Source organism: Alligator mississippiensis, chromosome 13, assembly GCF_030867095.1.
Source record: "Alligator mississippiensis isolate rAllMis1 chromosome 13, rAllMis1, whole genome shotgun sequence".
In the NCBI taxonomy this organism is placed as follows: domain Eukaryota; kingdom Metazoa; phylum Chordata; order Crocodylia; family Alligatoridae; genus Alligator; species Alligator mississippiensis.
Window position 1 is genome coordinate 1,029,430 of NC_081836.1, and position 20,104 is coordinate 1,049,533.

The 20,104-nt window shown below is 55.1% G+C and overlaps 1 protein-coding gene across 3 annotated transcripts in view; it reads right to left on the reverse strand.

The window, feature by feature from the left end:
- Positions 1-202: 202 nt before the first annotated feature.
- Positions 203-20,104, reverse strand: part of TRIM62 (tripartite motif containing 62) — a 31,341-nt gene continuing 11,439 nt past the window's right edge. For 2 of the 3 annotated variants that reach the window (XM_019480183.2, XM_019480182.2), the window contains exons 3-5: positions 15,174-15,430; positions 14,614-14,795; positions 203-11,863 (exon numbers count right to left, since the gene is read on the reverse strand). In XM_019480183.2, the coding sequence (XP_019335728.2) occupies positions 11,313-11,863; positions 14,614-14,795; positions 15,174-15,430 (990 nt within the window). In that variant the 3' untranslated portion in view covers positions 203-11,312. The remainder of the gene's footprint in view (positions 11,864-14,613; positions 14,796-15,173; positions 15,431-20,104) is intronic. The other variant, XM_006275293.4, reaches the window with a different exon arrangement.

The following is a 20,104-nucleotide window of genomic DNA, read 5'->3' on the forward strand; positions in this document are numbered from 1 at the left end:
TCCAGACATAACAACATCTATTTTATTCGACTCTATTCTAAAAAGAAAATGTCTTCAACAAGGACCTTAAGTACACCATGGGATTCGATGATTCATCTCAAACAAGGTTAGGTTGCAATCTGAAATAAAGTGATGTTGGTTTTATTGATAAAAATGTTACTGAATATATATCTCGGACGAGTTTGAAGACATTACTCGGATCCAGTTTGCAGTAGAATGATTTATCCTCAAGGAACTTGGAATGAAATGATTTTAGTAGCAATAAATTTATGACAAACTAGATACTGCTGAGTGACCATGGCAATGAGAAGAATAAGAATCAGCAATTTCTTGACAAATAATGTATTTGTTTTTGACTGAAAAGGCTCCAGTACTATCTATACTGCTTCTTTTGTGAAGACATGATTTACCTCATCTGGCTAAACAGAACTGAGTCTCAAATATCCAACTGTCCTTCTCGCATATAAAATGAAAACAGTTTGATCTTGAAATTGTGAGTGCCACTATTTACATGGAAAACAGACTACAAAATACAATCACGATACATGGGGAACAAATGTAAGATACTAGATACCATGATCACTCATTAATTTTTTTTTGCAACTGGGGACATTTCCTGATTAAAATGTCATCAAGTTAGCACCATCAGGTTAAGCTATTCCCTGCCTTTTGGCAAGGGGGAGGAGGTCAGAGGGAAGTCATGAAAATATTATATTAAATAAATTTTTGAAAGTAGGGAACAACTTTATCAAGGTGAACTCAATCTCTGTTAGCTTTAACACAAGGAGAGAGCGTGCCAGTGAAAATACAGATTGTGAGTGGAAGGCTAGGTTATATCTGGGTCTTGGCGCACACATACATGGCTGGTCTCCTACCTATCGACTGGGATAAGGTGCAAGACAGAGCTGGCAGTGGAAGGTTTGAAAAGAAGAACCTGTCACATTGTTCGATTTAGATGCAGTGACAATTTTTTATTAGCCGCACTGCGGTTGTGCCAAGGCCCCTGAGGCATGGTTCAGGCTCTCATGGTGCTCAGCCCTGCCCCAGCACCAAACAGAAGGTGTGCCCTACCCCAAAAGCTCATGATCTGAGCACCAGAGAAGGTTGGAGACTGAAGGTCCCTACATGAAATGGGGCAGGTGGGAAACAGAGAAGAGGGCACTTGCCCTCTCGACTCACACAGAGTGCTTTGGGCGTCACGAGCGTGGGGCAGGACAGGCTGTGCGTGCAGCAAGGGCTGTCTGAGTGAGATTGGTACTGGCTGCAGGGCTGCCAGCCAGAGGGAGGTTGCATTAGGTGGACTGCTGAATCCCGATCCCAGGTAAGATGGGCAGTGAGGGAGGCTGTCGGGGCTGGAACATGCCGTGAAAGGAAATATCATTGCTGGCCTATAAGGAGGCGTGGGACCAGGGAAGGGTGTCTGTGAACAGGTGGGTAGCTTGCAGGGCAGTGGATAGAGGACAGCAGTGACCTATGCAAGGAAAGAAGATGGTGTTGAGTAGCCAGGGAGACAGGGTCTATGACCTAAAAGGGTGGGGGGGGAGGCTGAAGAGCAGAGGAAAGATTGGAGCTATCAGCTTAGCTGTGAATCTCCAGTGTTTCTAGTGGTTGGTTTTCAAAATAAAACCAGATGAGCCTGATCTAAATGACAGGGCAAATGGTAATGAGCATTTATCTGGAAACGCCCTTTGCTTATGTAAAGATGAGGGACATTGGAGCAGTGGTCAGGAGGTACGCCTGGTCCCAGGCATCCTGCCAGAGCATTTAACGTCACTGAAGCCACGAGCATATCTCACAGGTGGGTTCAGCCTCACAGAAGCTGGAGCTAAACATCTCCAGCCAAGGCAAAGGCCAGGCAAGGCTGCTCGAGAAGTTAAACGGTCTCAGTGAAGGAGATGCACAGAGCCTGGTTTGGTCAGGACTGTGTGTAGTAGAGTCCCGGAGCTCAGGTGCAGAAGGGGAGAGAGCACAATGAAACAGAGGCAAGCTTTGGCACAGCCTGAACCAGCACTGCTGCTCTCAAGACAAGTCTAAAGAGTGGGCTTTGGGTCAGGAGCTGTCTGAAAGAGGCTGCGTGTTGGGAGGTTTGGTGACAGACTTGGCAGGCACACAACTCCATTACCAATTTGTCCTCCCAACCTGAACCTTCTCCAGGACCCCAGCTTGCACAAGCCACTCGAGGTGAAGTGAGCAAGACAAGTTTCTGGGCTGGGTTGTGACCTTGCCCTATGTCCACTATGGACTTAGCCACCTCGGAGGCAGAGAAGGAGCTGTGCTGGGACTCGGCAGCACAGTGCGTCTCAGGCTGAAGCTACCTGCTCCCCCGCTGCAGCCGCTGTGGGGCCAGAGGATCCCTGCAGATCAGCCAAGCTGTTCAAAACCCATAGCAGGACCCAAGCAAAAGGCTCCTCTCAGACTCATTGCCCTTCCCACAACACCCAGGGAAGGGGCCATGGAAAAGGGCACAGGATCCAGCAACCTGTTTAGTTCTCTGGAACAGAAGTTCATGAAGTACCTCAGGTGCCTTCCCCTTGGGAAGGGCTGCTCTGCTTGTGCAGCGGTACCGCGCGTTGGGAAATCACCTCAGTGCAGAAAGCAATGCAGACACGGCACTTGTTATTCCCCTCACCCTTTGTGATAGGCATGACCAGGTCCTGCAAAAACCCAAGGGAGACATGAGGCCAGCCTGCTCCCCCTCCCTGCCCAACCTGCTCTGCAGAAGAGCTGGCAGCCGCTGTGGACCCAGCTGATGGTCCAGCACTCGCTTCAGGGCCCTTCAGCCTTGTTCCCTGTTTCAACAGCCCCCCCTCTCCTGCCCCTCTCACAAAGGAACCATTTCATACCAGGGCAGCTGCTTTCCTGCGTCACGGAGGGGAATGCGAGCCTGGACGCATGCCTGTCTTCACAGCTGGGTTCAGCTCTGTCGACAAAAACAGGTGCAGCTGCCCCTGTGTGTTAGGGTGGAGGTGGTGTGTGGCTTCCCCTGGCACTCCTGCCCAGCCACAGGAGAGCCCTGCCCCACACCGTCTCCGAAGCGTATTGCTTGCAGCCCAGTATCTGGGCCCAGATACGTTGCAAACATGAACAACCTGCACTACGGACTCTCCCCTGAGTTACCCAGAGAAACGCAGCCTTTCCCTTGCCGTGGTCTGGCCACCAATCACCGCCTGGGGAAATATCTTGATACCTGGAGTCTGGGGCTGCCCAGTCCTAAGCTCTGTGCTGATTAGATCAGGGCCATTATTCTGTGCGGGAGCTTGCACCTGTTACGCACTGACACCACGACAGGGGCCGGTGGGGGTGACCTCCCTCTGACGCCTGATTTCTTTCAGTGCCAAATGAAAAGGGAGGAGATGGGGCATCGGAGGGCCCCTTTCTAGCTCTGTCTTGCTGCTCAGCCCTGACTGACGCTCTCCTTTGAGATGGAGCATGTGATGTCTGTGACTTGGCTGTGATCAGAGTTCACATTCATTTCTTTCCCACTGTCTCAATCTTCCACCTGGCTAGATCAAGAGCTCCAGGTCTATAGCTCCATGGCCACAGCAGGAGAGCATGTTGGAAAGCCATGAATGCCCAGCCATGTGTTTTCCCAGCTGACCCTGCTCAGCTGGAGCCAAACCAGCAAGGGAAAGAACAGCTCGTGGAAGGCAGAATGTGGTGGCTGCTCACCCCAGGTGTGATTTAAACTGGTGGTTATGCTGGTGTTGGAAATCTCCATGCAGACACTCTTACTCTGGTTTAGAACACACTTTTTGTGGTGCAGCCTCAGCCTTTACAACAGCAGGTTCAAGCTAAACCACAATAAGCTGATATAATTGGGTCCACACCATGGACTGCACTGGTTTAACTGGATGGGTTTAAAATAACACTTAAGTGGAACAGCTGCAGCTTCACTGTGTAGAGAAACCCAAGGGCTGTGCAAAGACTTCTCTGGCCTGTGCCTGGGGATGGCAGGTCGCTTGATAAAGCTGGGTCTTCTCAGCAGATGCTGCATCTGGTTTCTCTTGTCCGAAGGCCCCTGCTCTGACAGTTGCCAGTGGCTGGGACAGGGAGAGCAGAGGAGGAGAATGAACTGTGGGGCACCAGCACCATGTATGTGGGAGAGGTTTGCAGAGTGCGAAAGGGCCAGGCAAAGCTCACGCTCAGGGTTAAGTAGGGAAGAGGTCCCTGGTGACTCTCAGCCAGGACAGAGAGCCCAGGCCTAAGCCTGGGCACCACGTAACTCTGGTGGCCCTCGAGCAGGGCTCTGCCCCGGGGCCTGCCTGTCTGTGAGGAGCCTTTGCCCCTAGCAGCTCATGCACAGGGGACTGTCATGCTTCAGCTTGGCAGCTCTGCTGGACACCCCGCGCCATGTGCTTTACCCATCTGATAGGTAATGGTGCAAGGGGAGGGGTCGTTCACCAGGCCTTCTCCTCAGTGCCCTCATGTGACATTTGGGCAGGTGCTGCCTCAGTGGCGGGCTCAAACTGCAGATGAACAACAGTGCGTAACACAGCCCTGCCTCTGCCCCAACCCTGCACCCTGAGCTGGGTCTCTTTGAGAGTCATGACCGTGTCTGGAGAAGCGTGGGTGCTGAGGGAGTGTTCCAGCACATGAGGCCAGCACCACGGATGGCAGCTGGTTCACGGGGAGCCTCCATTCACATTGCTGCTTGCATCCAGCCCAGCTGACAAAGCATGTGGCCCTGCAGCCCTGCCGCCTCATTTGCACAACACAGACCAGCCCTCAGGGCTTGGCTGTCAGGCAGCTGCCCTCTGCTCTCAGCGCCATCCCCTCCCATAGAGCTGATCTGCAATCCCATGGCCCAGCAGAGAGCAGAACCAATCCTGCCTGGCATCGCCAGGAAGCCACATCTCTGTACCGTACCCCAACATCCCCCACAAGGACAGATTACAAGCCACAAAGAACTATTCCCAGTGAGGAAACTGCTTGTTTCCATTATACCCTCCCACTCTGTCCTTGCACACAGCCACTTCAGGGTTGGGGACTCCCAGTACTTACAAACAAAGCGCTGCCATGGGCACATGTACGGCCCCGCATATGCCAACATATTTACGGCAGACCTTGCAGTTTGTTTCCTCCGCAGCTGCCCCACATCTCCCTGGTTTACCTCAGATGCACTGATGACATCCTCGTAATGTGGACACAGGAGAAGGAATCTCTTAAGAGACTTTAACACTTCCCACCCTCCATCAGCTAGCTCTGGAAGACTCCACAAAGCAGAATGATTTCCTAGATGCCACATCACCACAACTACCTTCATGCCACCAGCTGTCATCGTAAGCTCACCGCTAGAATCACCAGCCGCAGCCAAGCTCTGTGTTACAACTGCATCTTCTCTGACCTCATCGACGAGGACGAACACCTTCAGGATCTGGAGCAAGGATCCTACAATACCGTCCCAAAACCATAGACACTCAAATCAACAAGCCAGACTAAGCCCCACCCTGACCTGCTACAGTACTAACACTGAGACAAGGGCAAGCTACCAAGGCACCAGGCCTCGCAGGGGACCCAAATGCCTGCTGGGCCCCCACGTCAATACAGACCACGTCATCACTGGACAGACTAACAAGGAACACAGCATCCGAGGTTCGTTCAGCTGTGCCTCTGCCAACGGCCTGTGCACCAGCACCTGCTCACAGAGCCCCTCTGCAGTCTGCGGGCCATCTCTGACACAACGCACGGACACGGCTCTGACATGGGCTGCACGAAGACCCACAGGCCTGTGTACAATGCTCCAACCTCCCCGGACACTCCAGCACTGACCTCAGGGCAGCTCTTCTCAAGCAGGAACATGTTAAACCCCAATTTGAAGGGGAAATGATGGGACAATAAGTCACCCACGGACTGGACTATGTTAGTGGGGTTTAAACAATGACTGTGGGCTGTTAAACCTGCATTAGCTCCTGTGACCCTTTGTTCTGGTGGTTCTTTGCTTGTTTTCTTCTCCCAGCACTATCCTTTTCCCCCTCTTTTCCCACCTTTTGTATCCAAGTCGCTCACCCCCTGCACACACTGCTCCGTGCTGCCCTTGCTCAGCATCTGCTGAAGGGAACTCACGTTCACAAAAGCTTGTGCTCTAGAGTATTTTAGACTACAAGGTGCACCTCTGCCCTGCCTTCTGCATGTCTGGGAAGTACCAGCATGACAAGGGTTAATGCTGGCCAGGAAGCCACACAAAGGCCTGCATTGTAAGCACCAGCTGTGCAGCAGCCACTGAAGCACCAGGTTCAGAGAGAAGTGGGAAGTCCCAGGGGCCAGTTGTCCTTGCCATGCTATATGCTGCTGCTTTAGGGGATATCTGAGCTGGACAAAGACCAGCTGCGGCAGACATCAGCCTCCCTGATCCCGTGTCAATCCTGTGGAAGCCAATCCCAGAGAAGAGCCCTGATGATGGCTTCCCCCAAGGAGCACAGTGTGCAGGATGGTGAGAGTAGAGGCACAGGGTGCCTTCTGCTCTGAACCAGGACTATTATGGGTGCAAAATGGTGGGTCCATCTTAAAGACAGAGTTTCTCCCCTGACTGCCACCCTCTCCCAGCTCCTCTTGGAGCACCTGGGAAATGCCGGACCAGGTTCAGATACTAGCATTGGCACAAGACAACCTGCATGAGCTCCAGGGGTTGTGTCTGAGGCAGCGGGTGCAGAAATGTGGGGCATTCCTTGGGGCAGGGAGGACACCAAGCCATCACCGCACATGGGTCTGGGCCTTTATGATATCCATCAGCTTGGTGCATGCTTGCTTTCTGTAGGTACTGGCTGACCAGACTTCCCCAGCTCCTAGCAGTGACATGAGCCAGCAGCTTTGCCTTTGTCATCAGCCTTGCTTTGCCCACTAGGAAGCTCCTGGCAGATGACTGTATCCTTTCCCTGCTGCATTGCTAGCCTGTGCTGAGGAAGAAGGCTGAGACCTCACCCTCGTCCCCTCCCCACAAAGTGCTAGCAGCTGCAAATAAAACCATGAACCAAAAGCAGGGCTGGCTCATCCTCTGCTGGCTGCAAGACGCTCTTGTTCTGCCAACAACAGACATGCGCTAAATAGCATCACATGCTCATCCACTGCCCATAAGGAGCTGAGCTGAGACTTCCCGACCAAAGATCCCCTCCTGAGGAAACCCAGAGACTGACTTTGCCTCTGATTTCAGAGGCACAGCTTTTAAAGATGCAATCCCCTCACTTTGGATGCAGGAAGCAACCTAGGACCCAACTGAGATCTACCAGAATGAATGGCTGCAGTCTACCGCATGGGGAGGATAAGCCTGGGACTAGCCTGGCCTCGCAGTGCTCTCGCCTCCCAGCTTTCCCTACGGCATATTATGGGGCATTGGTGCCTTGTAACAGCAGGTGAGAGTCTGAGGTTGCAATCTAGGGGATCCCCTGGGTTAGTGACTGCCTGTGAGCACAGGTGACTGGGCCCAAGACTTGTCACTTAATTGACGCAACCTGAGAGCTGCCCAAGGAAACATTTGTGGAGCCTCTGCTATTCAGCCCTGGGATGTAAATTTTGGACACAATGCACAGGCTTGCTGGCACTCCCTGTGGGAGGCAGGCATCTAAATCCCTCAGGGATCAAGATCCTGGTGTCTCTGGACCTCTGCTCCCCACCTGCACCACAGGGATAACGCTGACCAGAACCCTGGGCTGGGGCCATGGGCAGACGTGCAATAAAGAGCGAGGCCTGGGGTACTGCAGTGCTGGCAGCTGCGAAGCATCTGACATGCTTTGCTAAAGGATGCTTGTAATCTGCTTGTGGACCTGAGAAACACCCCTGGCAGCAGCACGTCCGTGGTAAGCTCCTCACTGGCATAAACCACAGACAGCCACTGAGCCGTGGAGACATCAGGGTTGATTTAGACTGGACAAAAAACCCCACCACAACAAAACCAAGAACTCAGCTTTCCCTTTAGAAATCCCTGGAGAAGGGTTAGTAACTTGGCCAGCAGGTGACCAGGGCATTTAAGCCACACAGAGCTGCATCCTATCACAGATTGTGGGTGTCCAGGTAGATGAAGCTGCCCGAGTGTGATTCTGTTCCTCCCTGCTCGAGTCCCACAAATCTGTTAACGCGTTGGCTTTTGTAACATGCTCTCATCTGACCTGAAGACTAAAGCCGCGTGGAGAAGCCCCCCTGCCCCTTTGCGTTACCTGTTTTTCAGCTTCTCAAGCAGGGTGGAACAGAATTGCACATAAACACCTACATTCATGTATGCACTTCTTAGGCGGAACAGGATCTGGCTCCTGCAGCCTGCACTTAGGCAAGTGGTCCCAGCTCCAAAAGATGGAATAATAACCTTCCTGTCTGCACATTTCCCATTGCACCACCGTGTCTTTTTGTGTTTGCTTACAGGTCAGAATTTGCTGAAGTGTGTATCCTATTGAAACACCAACACCCCACTTCTAAATTTAACTTCATTTTTCCCCCTTTGTGCAAACAATTTCTATTCCTTTGGGGAAAACGCCATGTACTCCAGCCGGGGCCGGCTCCCTCCCCCATTTAGCAGCAGGCACTGAGGACCCGGCACGGGAAAAACCATGACCATGATGGTGGCAGGGGAAGTACTCTGACTGAGGTAATGCAATTAAAATGGCGCTGTGTAGTGGAGAGTGCACCTTTGTCTGCTTGCTGACAGGACTCGCTACGAGAGCCTCATAATTCGCTTCCCACTCGCCACCTTCCAGTGGGAGAATCTCAGCTACATGCCGACTTCGTGGAAATGGGAGATCCTCCCTAGCTTGCTCCTGCAGCCATACAGCTGAGGGCAAGTGAAATGTGGGACCATCTGAACCCCAAGCCTCTGGGCTTGGGCTTGCACGTAGGATGCCTGCCAAAGGATTTGAAAGTATCTGAGGCTCCAGGCTGGGGTGGAGGATACTTGCCAGTAGTAGGGCCACACGTGGTTCTTGAATGATTCAAATGGATTTGGACCTGATCTGGCTAATCTGACCTGGGACACTGAACATTTTCCTTAAAAAAAGCAACACCCCCCCGAAAAAAAAACAACCAACCCAAACAAACAAAAACCAAAAAACCCATGCAGCTTTTCCACGGGCCAGCCCCTGTGGCTGAGCCCAGAGACTGGTGGCTGAGCCAGGGCCAGGCAGAGGCTGTGTCCCCTAGCCCCGCTCCCCCCAAGCACTGCCCCATGGCCTCTGCCCCTGCCCCTGCCTGCCCTGCTCACCCTGTGCCCGGGCCACCAATCACTGCCCTCTGAGCAGGCAGCCGGGCCATCTGAGCCCGAGCCTGAGCCGTGAGTGGCCGGAGCCACCAGAGGCCTGGCCATGGCCTGTGCGGCCACTGCTCACCTGCCCCACACAAGGCTCCAGGCAGCCACGTGCCAGGACCTGCCCTGCCGGTCTGGCCCTGTGAGCACATGCGTAAGTCTCCACGCCTGCTCCTGGGGACCCTGCAGCAGCTCTGGGGGGCCAGGAGCACTGTGCAGCCACGGCACCCAGGCAGGGGTTGGGGTCTCCCTGGGGCTGCCACACACACAAGCACAAGCCGGGGTTGTTGTGCAGCGTTTATTGCCTGCTTACAGCCATGGGTGCGGGCATCATATGGCAGTGCCCCCACCCTGGCCCCGCATGATCTCCCTGGCCCCAGATGGGCTGCGCCCCCCCATCCTGCCACCCATGCCTGCTCCCTCCCGCTCCACGCCATGCACGTAGGCAGCCATGGGGCTGTGGGGGCTCCTGGGAAGGAGACTCTGCGGGAAGGCCCAGGGCATCCTGAGCTGCACACGGATCACCGAAACGGGGGCCCAGCCCTGCCCAGGACCCATGCCAGCTGCAAACAGGGCATGGGGCTCCCACCATTAGTCCACGAAGGAGCAGGCTAGGCTATCATCAACCTTGCCACCCAACGGGTGTAGCAAATGGGCTCAGCGGCTTGCCTTGGCTCAGCAGCTGGCCAGAGACACTGGCCCCCTGCAAGGGGGGAGCTGGGTCAGCACCATGGACCAGCCCACGTGCATGCATAGACCTTGCTCCTGGCTGTCTTCACACTAGTGTGGGATCTGAGCAGCTCTCCTGTGATGCTTGAGCTGGATGCCAGGGCGTGCGTGCACAAAACAGCGGGCAGTCGTGTGACCAGTGCAGCAAGTCCTGTCCCCGCAGCAGAACAGGGACAGGGTAAAGGCAGGACACAGGAAGCTGCAGGTTTACCAACAGGCCTTAACCACACAGACCACGTGCAGAAATGCACTGGCAGGGTCCCAGGGACATGGGCTGGCTCAGGCCTCCGGTCATGGCAAGCTCAGAAATGCCCCCTTTGACTTCCTGTATGTGGCAAGTCCGGGCACCGCACGGCCCTGAGTGGCCACTTGTGGAGGCCGCTCCTGGGTACCAGCTTGCAGGGCTGGGATGGGCCCACGTCCTAAGCACACTCTTCTCAGAGGGCTTTGTTTGGGCCAAGGAGCCCAGATGCACCCTCCCATCTGGGAAGACCTGTGCATCAGAGGGGAAACGCGCGGCTGGCGCTCACTGAGAGACTGGCACCACTGCCACAGCGAGCAGCAAAGGGGGAAGCCAGCCGCTTCCCTCCCGCTGCTGGGAGGCCAGGGTGAGGCTGTCAGGCCCCAGCAAGGAGTGCTCTAGCCCCATGGGGCTGGGCAGGGATGATCGGCACTAGCTGGATCCCAGGGAGCTGCAAGGCCTCTGATGCAGCTCCTGGGAATTGGAGCCCTTATCTCTTGGGGATGCATGGATGCCAGTGTCCGCTGAGCATCTCCCTTGCACTGAAAGACAATGCCCAGCCCAGGTGCTGAGCTGACAACACAGCTGGCACATGTTCTGCTTTCCCCTCCCCACATTCCTCAGATGGGCCAGGGGCTGCCTCATCCTCTGCAGAGCGCCTTGCACTGGCCCGTTCTGGGGCCTCATGCTAAGGCAATGCTGAGTCACGGTGGAGGCTGCCAGGAGCCTGCCCACAGGGGATGGCTCATGCCCCATCCCCAGAGCCACCAGGGAGCTCAAACACACAGCTCGGCTGAGCACAGCTCCATGCCAGCCAGAGGCACCATCAGCATGAGACCCCTCCCATCAGAGCCCCGAGGGTAGCCCACGGGCTGTCTGCACTCAGCCATGATTGTTCAGTCAGTGGCAGCTCACGGACGGAGGGAGGCACGAACCCAGCATCCTCCCCATCTATCCCAGCAGGTCCCAGACTCCTCGCAGCCAATAACACTAGGAGCAGAGCCTGGGGCACACAACTTTGAAAGCCTTGCAATCCAACTGGCCCTGAGAGCTGGGAAGGGGCTGCTTGTCTGGGTCCAGCTGGTGTGCCAAGAGGGTCACAGCACTAGGTGTGCCCCCCTAGATGCGGACGGTGTTTATGCGGAGTGGCTGCACGTTCTTGCCATTGGCATGGCTCTGGCCAGGGCTAAAGTACGAGCAGAGCTTGCCGGGGAACTTCTCCCGGAAAGTGTAGAGCCAGGACATGTCGTCGGCATTGTAGAAGATGAGGAGGCCTTTGTCATAGTCCAAGAAGACGCCCACCTTCTCCAGCTTGCTCTTGACATTGAGCCGAGTCCAGGGCTCTGTGCAGGCGCTGTACTGGTTGCCATCATGCATGACAATGCAGTAGAAGCCACGGCTGGGCTGGATCTGGATGCTGCCCTTGCGCGTGACCGCCTCATGGGCCAGCCCAATCATCCACTGGGTCTTCTCAGAGACGATCACCTCCCAGTAGTACACACCACTGCCAAAGGCCTCCGAGCCCAGCACTGAGACCTCTACGTCAAAGCGCTTGGGTGAATCCTGCAGTGGCTGTGGGTGCAAGTTGCCGTAGGCCACGATGGTGCAGTCGTCGGACAGGATGAGGCGCTGGTGAGCTGTGCCGGGATCCAGCGTGAGTGCGGCTGGCACTGTGGAAGCAAGGAGAGACTCAGAGGCAGTGCAGAGCCCGGCTCCACCCAGGCACTGCCACAGACAAACGGGAGGGAAAGCAGCAGGGACTGGGTGCCCCTGAATCAGGGCTGGCAAGCAACCCCTGCCTCATGCAGCCAGTGCTTGGGGCCACCAGTCGGGGCAGCCCAGGGCTGTGTGCTGTTGGGCACCTGCGATAGGGCACTCAGGTTAAGCAGGGAGAAGGAACACTCTTGCCCTTCCCCGAGTTTCAGCCCTGTCCTGCTGGAGGCACCTTCTTGGGGCCCTCACCTGGATGAGTGCAGGGGCAGAAGGGACCTCAAGAGTTACCTGCTTGTGTGATGGGCCTGTGGCCCAGGTGTATCCCATGTCACCCAAGTGATGACTCAGCATTGACATTTCCCTTGGGAGGAGTAAGGATGCCAAGTGCTGGACTGTTTTTGCCAGGTTGCAGCTCGTGTGCCAGGGCCGGGAGACAGTATTTGAACCTCTACTGCATTTCTGCAGGCTAAGGACCTCCTCCCTGCCTGTGGCATGCCCTCCTCCCCCAGGACCAGCCAGTGGGTGGAGGGAGGATGGAGCAGGTGCACATGTTGAGCTGGCCAATTTGTGGGTGGGATAGTTAAGAACCACAGCTGCCAAGCTGCAATGGCCTGCCCTGGGGTCTGCAGTGGGATGTCCACAATGACCTCAGCAGGGACACTGCTTCCCCTCCTACCTCGCAGCATGCCCCCAGCCCTGGTGCAAGGGGTCTTCACGAGTGCAGGTCTGCGGCTGGGAGAACAGAGGAAAACACAGACATATGAGGGGCTGGCTTTGGGATCCCATCTGCAGGAGGAGGAAAGCACTGATGTGCAGCTCAGGGATGGCAAGAGAGGGTCAGGGCAAGATAGGGGCATGACAGTGCACTCCCCACCAGCCCCACCTCTCAGGGTTTGACTGATGGGGCCTGCTGCTGAGAGCCCCAGGGAAAGCTACAGTGCAAGCACTGGGCCTGAGCTGACTAGGACTTGGGGCCATTCACCCTTTCCTGGGCCCTCCCCAGCTTGTAGACAAGCAAAAACACCCTCCCTGCCACTGCCCAGCCTCTTAGCACGTATGCACTCTACAGAGGAGAGGATGAGAGCCTGTCATGGCAGCACAGGTCTCCACGCCCTTTCAGTGCCCCAGCTAAGCTCATCAGAGCTTATGTTTCCCAGCAGTGCTAATTAATGCTGTCGGAAATTCTGCATTCATCAGCTAAATGCCGGTCTCAGGCACTCAGCTGCAGCAAAGGAGCCAGCAAGGACGGTTTCGTCTTTCTCCTTCCTCTCATTTTTGCTGCAAAGCATTTACAAAACAAAACGAAACCCAACCCCAGCTCTTATGTCTGCTCAGGCTGACACATGCCAGAAATGGCCCCATTCACTTGAAATTTCTCAGACAAATTCTCCCTCTGCTTCAGATCCGACCTGGCCAAGCCGAGACCTGGCCTTCAGAGGACAAGAAGGGAAATCTGCTTCCTGCTGCAGCATCCGTGGCACCTCACGACCTGTGGGGCCCAGGTGATGGCAGGCCCAGCTCCGTCCAGCCTGTCACAGTGGCTTGTCCTATGGAGGCTGCAGCAACTGCACTGTTTCAGGAACTGCTCTGGAGCCAAGCACAACGGAAGGAGGGTATGAAAAGCTCTTGAGCCTGGGGCCAAGCAGTGGCTGCATCCAGACCAGCAGGCTGCCAAGGGGAGGCATCGGCTGAGGAATGGGGGGCACGGGGCTGAAGGCTCCGAATTACTGACAGCAGAAAGGGCTGGGGAGATCCCGTGCTGCCTGGGGTGTCTCCCTGCGAGGCTGCCCCCCTCGATTCTCTGGGAGCAGACTGGCTGATTAATATGCAATTCACTTCAAACCTCACCACATCAGTGGTGAGGAAGCCAGTGGGAAGAAGGCGCTAACTCAAAGCTCGCCTGCCCAGATCCATGCACAACCCTGGATTAACCGTCTCACCCAGCACCCACTGGGCCCTGCCTCCACAAGTCCCTCTCGGCCACGGCCAGGGCCAGTGCTTTGGGACCCCTCCCCCCCAGAGCCAAGCTTCTGCTGCATTCTCCCCTCCTTCAGCATGAGGAGCTGGTGCCAGGGCTGCCCCCTGGGACACAAAGGGCCTCTGGCTCCAGGAGCAGCAGCAACAGGAGTGGCGGGGGGAAAGGATGAGCACAATTTAAAGGGGCAGAGGGAGCACAGGAGGGGACTCTGCAGCCCAGTCCTCTTGCAGCTGTTGACCTCTCCACCTCTGCACCTTCTGCACTGCACGAGGAGCGCACCAGAGTGGCAGCACCAGAGCTAAGCCACAGCCCAGCTCCTCACTTGACCCATGTGCCAGGAGCTGCACATGCAGCAGGAGGGAGCATCCCTTCCATTTTGAGCATGCCCCGAGTCCTGGACGCTGCCAGGCAGCCAGCACCTGCATGTAACGGATGCCACGCTGCATCTGCCACGCAGCATTCCCCAGCCTGGCTCACCCCCGTGTGCAGGCTGTTAGCTGCAGCACAAGGGGCTCCATCTCCTCATAGCAAACAGGCCATGCCTAGCAGGCTGCCCCCCTTGCCTAGGTATTTCTCACGTGCCTTTCCTGGCGTAGCCTGGTCTTGAGGGATCGCAGCCTCCATCATTTCCAGGCAAACCCATGGGTGACTCGACAAGCTACCAAGGGCCCCCATGGCAACGCTGGCTGCGGGGCACATTGCTGCCACGGCAGGCAGGAGGCACCTTACCTGGGTGGATGTCCTGGAAGAGCGACTTCCATATTGTGTACTGCAGAGGGCCCATGTACTTGGAGGTAGGAAAGTCTTCGTATGTGAGGTTCGTTTCATGGATCTTCCCCTTGAGCCTGGGAGGAGAGGCAGTCGGGTCAGCGGCAAGCATCTGCCCTGCTTCTACTGCACTGGGGGCTTTGCTAGGGAGGAAGGGGAGAGGGTCAAGGGCTTGGGGGGGCTAGTCTAGTGAGGGGCAGAGCACCAGGCTACAGGCAGTGACACAGCCCAGTCCTTGCTCCTACCGGGGCAGAGGGTCCAGGGCCACAGCCACTAGACCCACGGGGCCATGTGCCCCGAGATGGGACTGCATTCCCTGACACCGCAGCTTTGGCACCAGGCAGACACAGAGATGAATGTGGCTAGTGGCACCCTGTAGCCACCTGCCCTTGCTGGCCAGAACCCCTCAGCATATCCAGAAGCCCACCCCACTGACAAGACAGGCACCGAGACTAGTTTGGGGGGAACCTTGAAAGAGCCCTGCCTGGAACAGGCCCCATGGGCAGGGAGGCTGTACGCACCTCTCGGAGAGTGAGCCGATGCCCGCCAGGAAGGTGTGCTTGTCCACCTCGGCCAGCCGCTCCTGCAGGATCTGGCTGCCCTCCTGCACCTTGCGCAGCTGCTGGCTGTAGCGCTGGATCTTCTGCTCTATGTCAGTCAGCGTGCGTGCTGTGTCAGCCTCCAGCTCCTCCAGCATGGCCTTCTGGCGCTCGCGCAACAGCCGGTGCAGCCGCTCAAAGGCCTCCCCAATGGTGACCCGCAGGCTCTTGGCAGAGGACTGAACAGGCAGACAGAGGGAGGGGTCATGCTGGCTGCTTCCTCCTGGGCTGGAGGGCATCTTCACTGCCAACGAGGTCAGCTCCTGCCCCCAGCTCTGCCAATGCCTCCCAACCCCAGCCCATGGCCTTCCCGCTCCCGAGCACCCCATGCTCAGCTCTGCACATCAGGAGCAAGGGCCCTGCCACTCCAGCCCTCACTCCTCCCAGGCCCCTCTCCATTACCTCCCCACTTCCCTGCCCTTGTCTCCTCTATTAAGATCAGTCTCCAAGAGGGGAAGGCATCTGCCGGAAGCTAAAGAACAGCTGGGAACAGGCCTGGGAACCCCTCGTCCATCCCTACATAGCTCCCCCAGCCTCCTGCTCCTCTCCTTCCTCCGGACGTAATGCTAAGAATATGTAACAGCACCTTTCCTTGCCATGCGCCATGATGCACCCCTCCACTCCTTCCCATCCTCAGCTTTCCTAAGCAATGTCTTCCTCCCTCCCCCGCCCCTTTGCAACACTTCGTCTGAAGGATGCGGTATAATTACAGTGCTACTGGAAACATGCTAAGGAGATTTCTTTCTTCCACTTGGGCAGTATTGAGAGAGATCCAGTTAGCTTGAGATCTAGTCACCCTAAAAATCAGAGCTTGGGTGTTACTGTGAGCTTGTTCCTGCAGCCCCTTCTAAATAATTGTATTTCTCCTGTTTTCCAAAACCGATTCTCTTTCCCTGTCACTGGATGAGAAATACATCAGGCCACGTGGGACACTGACTTATTGCTGGAACACAGGAGAAGCAGTGGGGCTGACTATACACCAAGCAAACACATTTTCCAAAGCTGTTCCTATCTGGCAGCTAAAATAAGTGGCTGGGTTTTCACAGGAGCTCAATGTTTTGGGAACAATGCAGCCAGAGTGGTGTCTGCTGGGTGCAAAGTCCTCCTGAGAATCCAGCCCTCAGCTTGGTGCCTAGACTGGAGCTGAGGTTTGGAAAGATTCTGACCCCCCACTGCAGGTATTGAGTCCTTGAACATCCAGCCCTGGGATGGTGGGAAGTCTGAGCCAGAACGTTATCAGAACCTAGCTCCTGGTTAGTACTGTACTGCACAAGCATCGAGGAGGGCTAGTCACAGACTCCAGGGCACAGACACACAATGAGAGACAGTCCCAGCCTGCAGACCACACAGTCCAAGGCAAAGGCCATGTCTACACTAGATGTGCTTTGCTGTGTAGGAAAACTGGTTTGTTCTGCCAGAAAATGCTCGTGGAAGTTGTTGGTGAGGAGCCAGGTAAGGTGGGAATGCTCCTGAGCAGAGGTGCGGCTTAGGAGCCAGGCACATCTCAGAAAGGTTCCTCGAAGAGAAGGATGTTTTGGCCAGGACAGCATGTCCTCAGTTATGGACCGATCCTGCGCCCTGGGCACCACTGTATTAACTGAAGCTTAAGAGAGAACAGCTTGTTGCCCAGTGTCGGCTGCTTCAAGCTGGCACAACAAATGCTGTTCTTTGGCTCACCGAGGACGCGCTGTAACCGCAGCTGCCATTGCTCCATCGGTGAGGGAACTGAGCTTTTCACGCTGCCACCGGACGCAGCCGTGCCAGCAGCACTCTGAATGCAATTATCCAGGCAAAGCTGAATACTGCTACAAGCATCAGAAAACCACTGAGGAGGAAGCCGCCTATGCAGAGAGAAGTGCCTTTATGCTGGTAAAACAGGGCCTGCGCTAGGGACTTTGCTGGCACAGCAAGTGTCCGTGAGGGTTCACACCTCGTCAGCCCCCAGACTCACGCAGCCTTAATGCCAGCAGCCCGGGGCATGGGCTTGGCCTCAGACAAGAGACAACAGATGGACACAGCTGGCCGGGGGGAACACAGGCAAACAATGAGACACAGCCGTTGAGCCTGGCAGGAAGCGGTCGCAGCACACCTGCTCCCAGCCCAGTCGGGGCTTTCTTTCTCAAACATCCTCGCCAAGGAGAGTTGTAAGAAGGGATTGTCCTTAAGCGTGGTTCAAAAGCCCAGAAAGCACAACATCAACCAGTAGAGCGTGCTCACTGGAGCGGGGCGCCGTTCGCTGCGCTCCAGCATTTAGAGAAGAAACAGAATTCTGCCGAACAAGGGGTTCGTGTCTGGTTTTAACACTCCCGGAAACTGGGTGGCCATGTCCATCTCAGCAGCTCTTGCCATTTCTTGATACTTGAGGGTTCCTTGAAGCCCCAACTCCTGAAGTCATGCAATTGAGACTCTCCAAATTCACTTTAAGCAGGCAAGTATGTCTGTAATCCTACTAGCTGGGGGGAGGGCTGCAAATACAATTTCTAAAGGGTTCAAAATTCAGAAGGCAAAACCTCCTGTTAAAATAATGGTATTAAAAGTAAGGCAGGTGGGGCCTTCCTCAGGATCCTAGCATGCTGCAGGGTGGCCCTGCTGATCTGTTGGGCAGATCTGGGAACTAAAGACACTAAGAAACTGGAAGGGAGGCCAAGCTGAAGCAAAGCTGACTGGTGCAGCTGCCATGCAAAACAGAAAGAGAAGATCACACAAACAGCAAGGAGATAAATCCAAGGTGTACAGCCCATTCCACCTCCCTAATCAGAGGCAGCTTCCAGACAGAATGGGGACATTATCTTTTTTCATATGATCTTTTTTATCTTGGCAGGATCCTTTTAATAAAAGGAGTTTCATCATCAGAGCCGGATATTTGGTGGCCTAATGTTCCCAATACAAAACAGCTCCAAAGGATCTGATTTAAATCACACATTCACTTTTCATTTCCTCTTAAGCTCTAGCCTTTGTATGAACAAAACGGCACCACAGCAGGTCAAGTTCATTGGTCTCAGCGACGGTTCCAAACTCACCCAGTTCTTATGGCCTCCCAGCATGTAAAGATCATTATCAGGCATTATGTTTTATTGTTTTAATAAGACAAATGTCATGGGCGACTCTGCACCCAGCCCCACAAGGGGCTGCAATGACTCTGGTGGGCAAGATACGATTGACTGGGGCAAGGCAGCATGCCAGGACTGGAGCTGGGGGACGCTTCTAAGGTGATGTGGCAGTGGAGTTTGGGGGACTTCTTAGGATTTAGTACAGTGATTCTTAACCAGGTGACGCAGCACCCTGGGGTGCCTTGAGATCCTTTCAGGGGTGCCACAGGGTGTCACACAGTGTTAGTGCCATTAGGTGTTCAAACATGATTCACAAGATAACCCAGATATTTCAAACCTGATGTGGTCTGAGTTCTCTGCAACGGAAGAATCCCTCTGAGATTTTTCTGTAGTTAAAAAGACAAGTGAAAACTAAGTGCTGGCATTTTCTGAGGGGGACCTTGAGTCTAACAAGGACCATTGCTCTAACAAATCCACCCCAAAAGCTTCCTGTAAACTGATACCAATCTCTGCAGAGGGCAAGGGTTGTCAGTAAAGCAAGGGGCAGCCCCTGGACAGGCATGGCAGGTACCGAGTGGAAGGGGCTGTCAGTAAAAAATTGTATGGGTTGAGAGAGTGGGAGCCCACGGCTGCGCTGGGCAGGGCGAAAGCTCCCTGGCAGGGATGTGCCTGGGAAAGGGGTGGAGGCAGAAGCATAGAAAGCCTGGGTTCAGCCACCAATGCCTTGCCAAACACTAGACTCATTCACTAGCTGCAAGAAAAGGCAGCCACTTCGACACAGCACTTGGAAAAGGGCAGAGTCAACAGAACCACTGAGGCTGATACAGCCTGAAAAGCAATTTCCTCATTAGGTATTTAGGGCAAGAGCCTCACTGCTGCTCCAGCCCCTTCACACCAAGTCAAAGGGCTGAGTCGTGACAAGGAGCTCTGACTGCCCTGGGTCTGGCTGGGGGAAGGCAGCCCAGGGAGAGCCCTGCAGATGCCCCCAGTAAAGGCACATACTGGGGGCAGCACAAGCCTGGCACCCCAAGGAGATTCTGGCCTGTGCAGAGGCTCCCAGCAGCTGGGGACAGACGGCTACACCTTCTGCATCCTACCAGGGACTCCAGATCAGCCAGAGACAGGAGAGCATAAAGGCCACTTAAAGCTCTTTTAGCTCCTTCTCTGGGCTATGACCTGCACAAAGCCTCCCATTTCACTGGGACGGCTCAGGAACCTCTCAGCCCATCCACCTGATCCAAAGGCCTGAGATTCGTAGCACCCAGAGAACAGCAAACCAGCTGCTCCACCCCTGGCGCAAAGAAGCTCACGTGGGCTGCAAGAACCCAGCGCCCCAGGACTGTCCCCAGAGCTGCCAGCTCGTTACTTCTTGTGAGCCGCACAGTGGGGGGTGTTCTGCGTAAAGCCCCAACTCCTGGAGCCCTGGGAATTCATGGAAAGCTCAGCCTCCATGCCAAACAGAGCGCATGCCAAACCCCCATGAACGAGTGCAATGGTGTCACCCAGCTGAGCCCAAAAGGCTCAAAAACCAGAATGTGAAGAAATGAGCCAGTTTAAATCCCCATTTTCAAGCTAACCTTGCAATTCCTTGAGATGTTTGGCTGTCTGGCCATGGCTATACTGGTCCCTCTTTCCCTCCCGTGTTAGCAAGGCACTGGGAATATTCTGCCAGTGTCAGAGATGGAAAGGGAGGCCAGGGGAAAAGAGGGATTGTTTGGTACCTCACCCTGAAAGGATCCAAGGGCACAGACCTTTCCAGGAAAGGGAACATGCCAAAACAGCCCTAGTGGGAAGACAGCTACC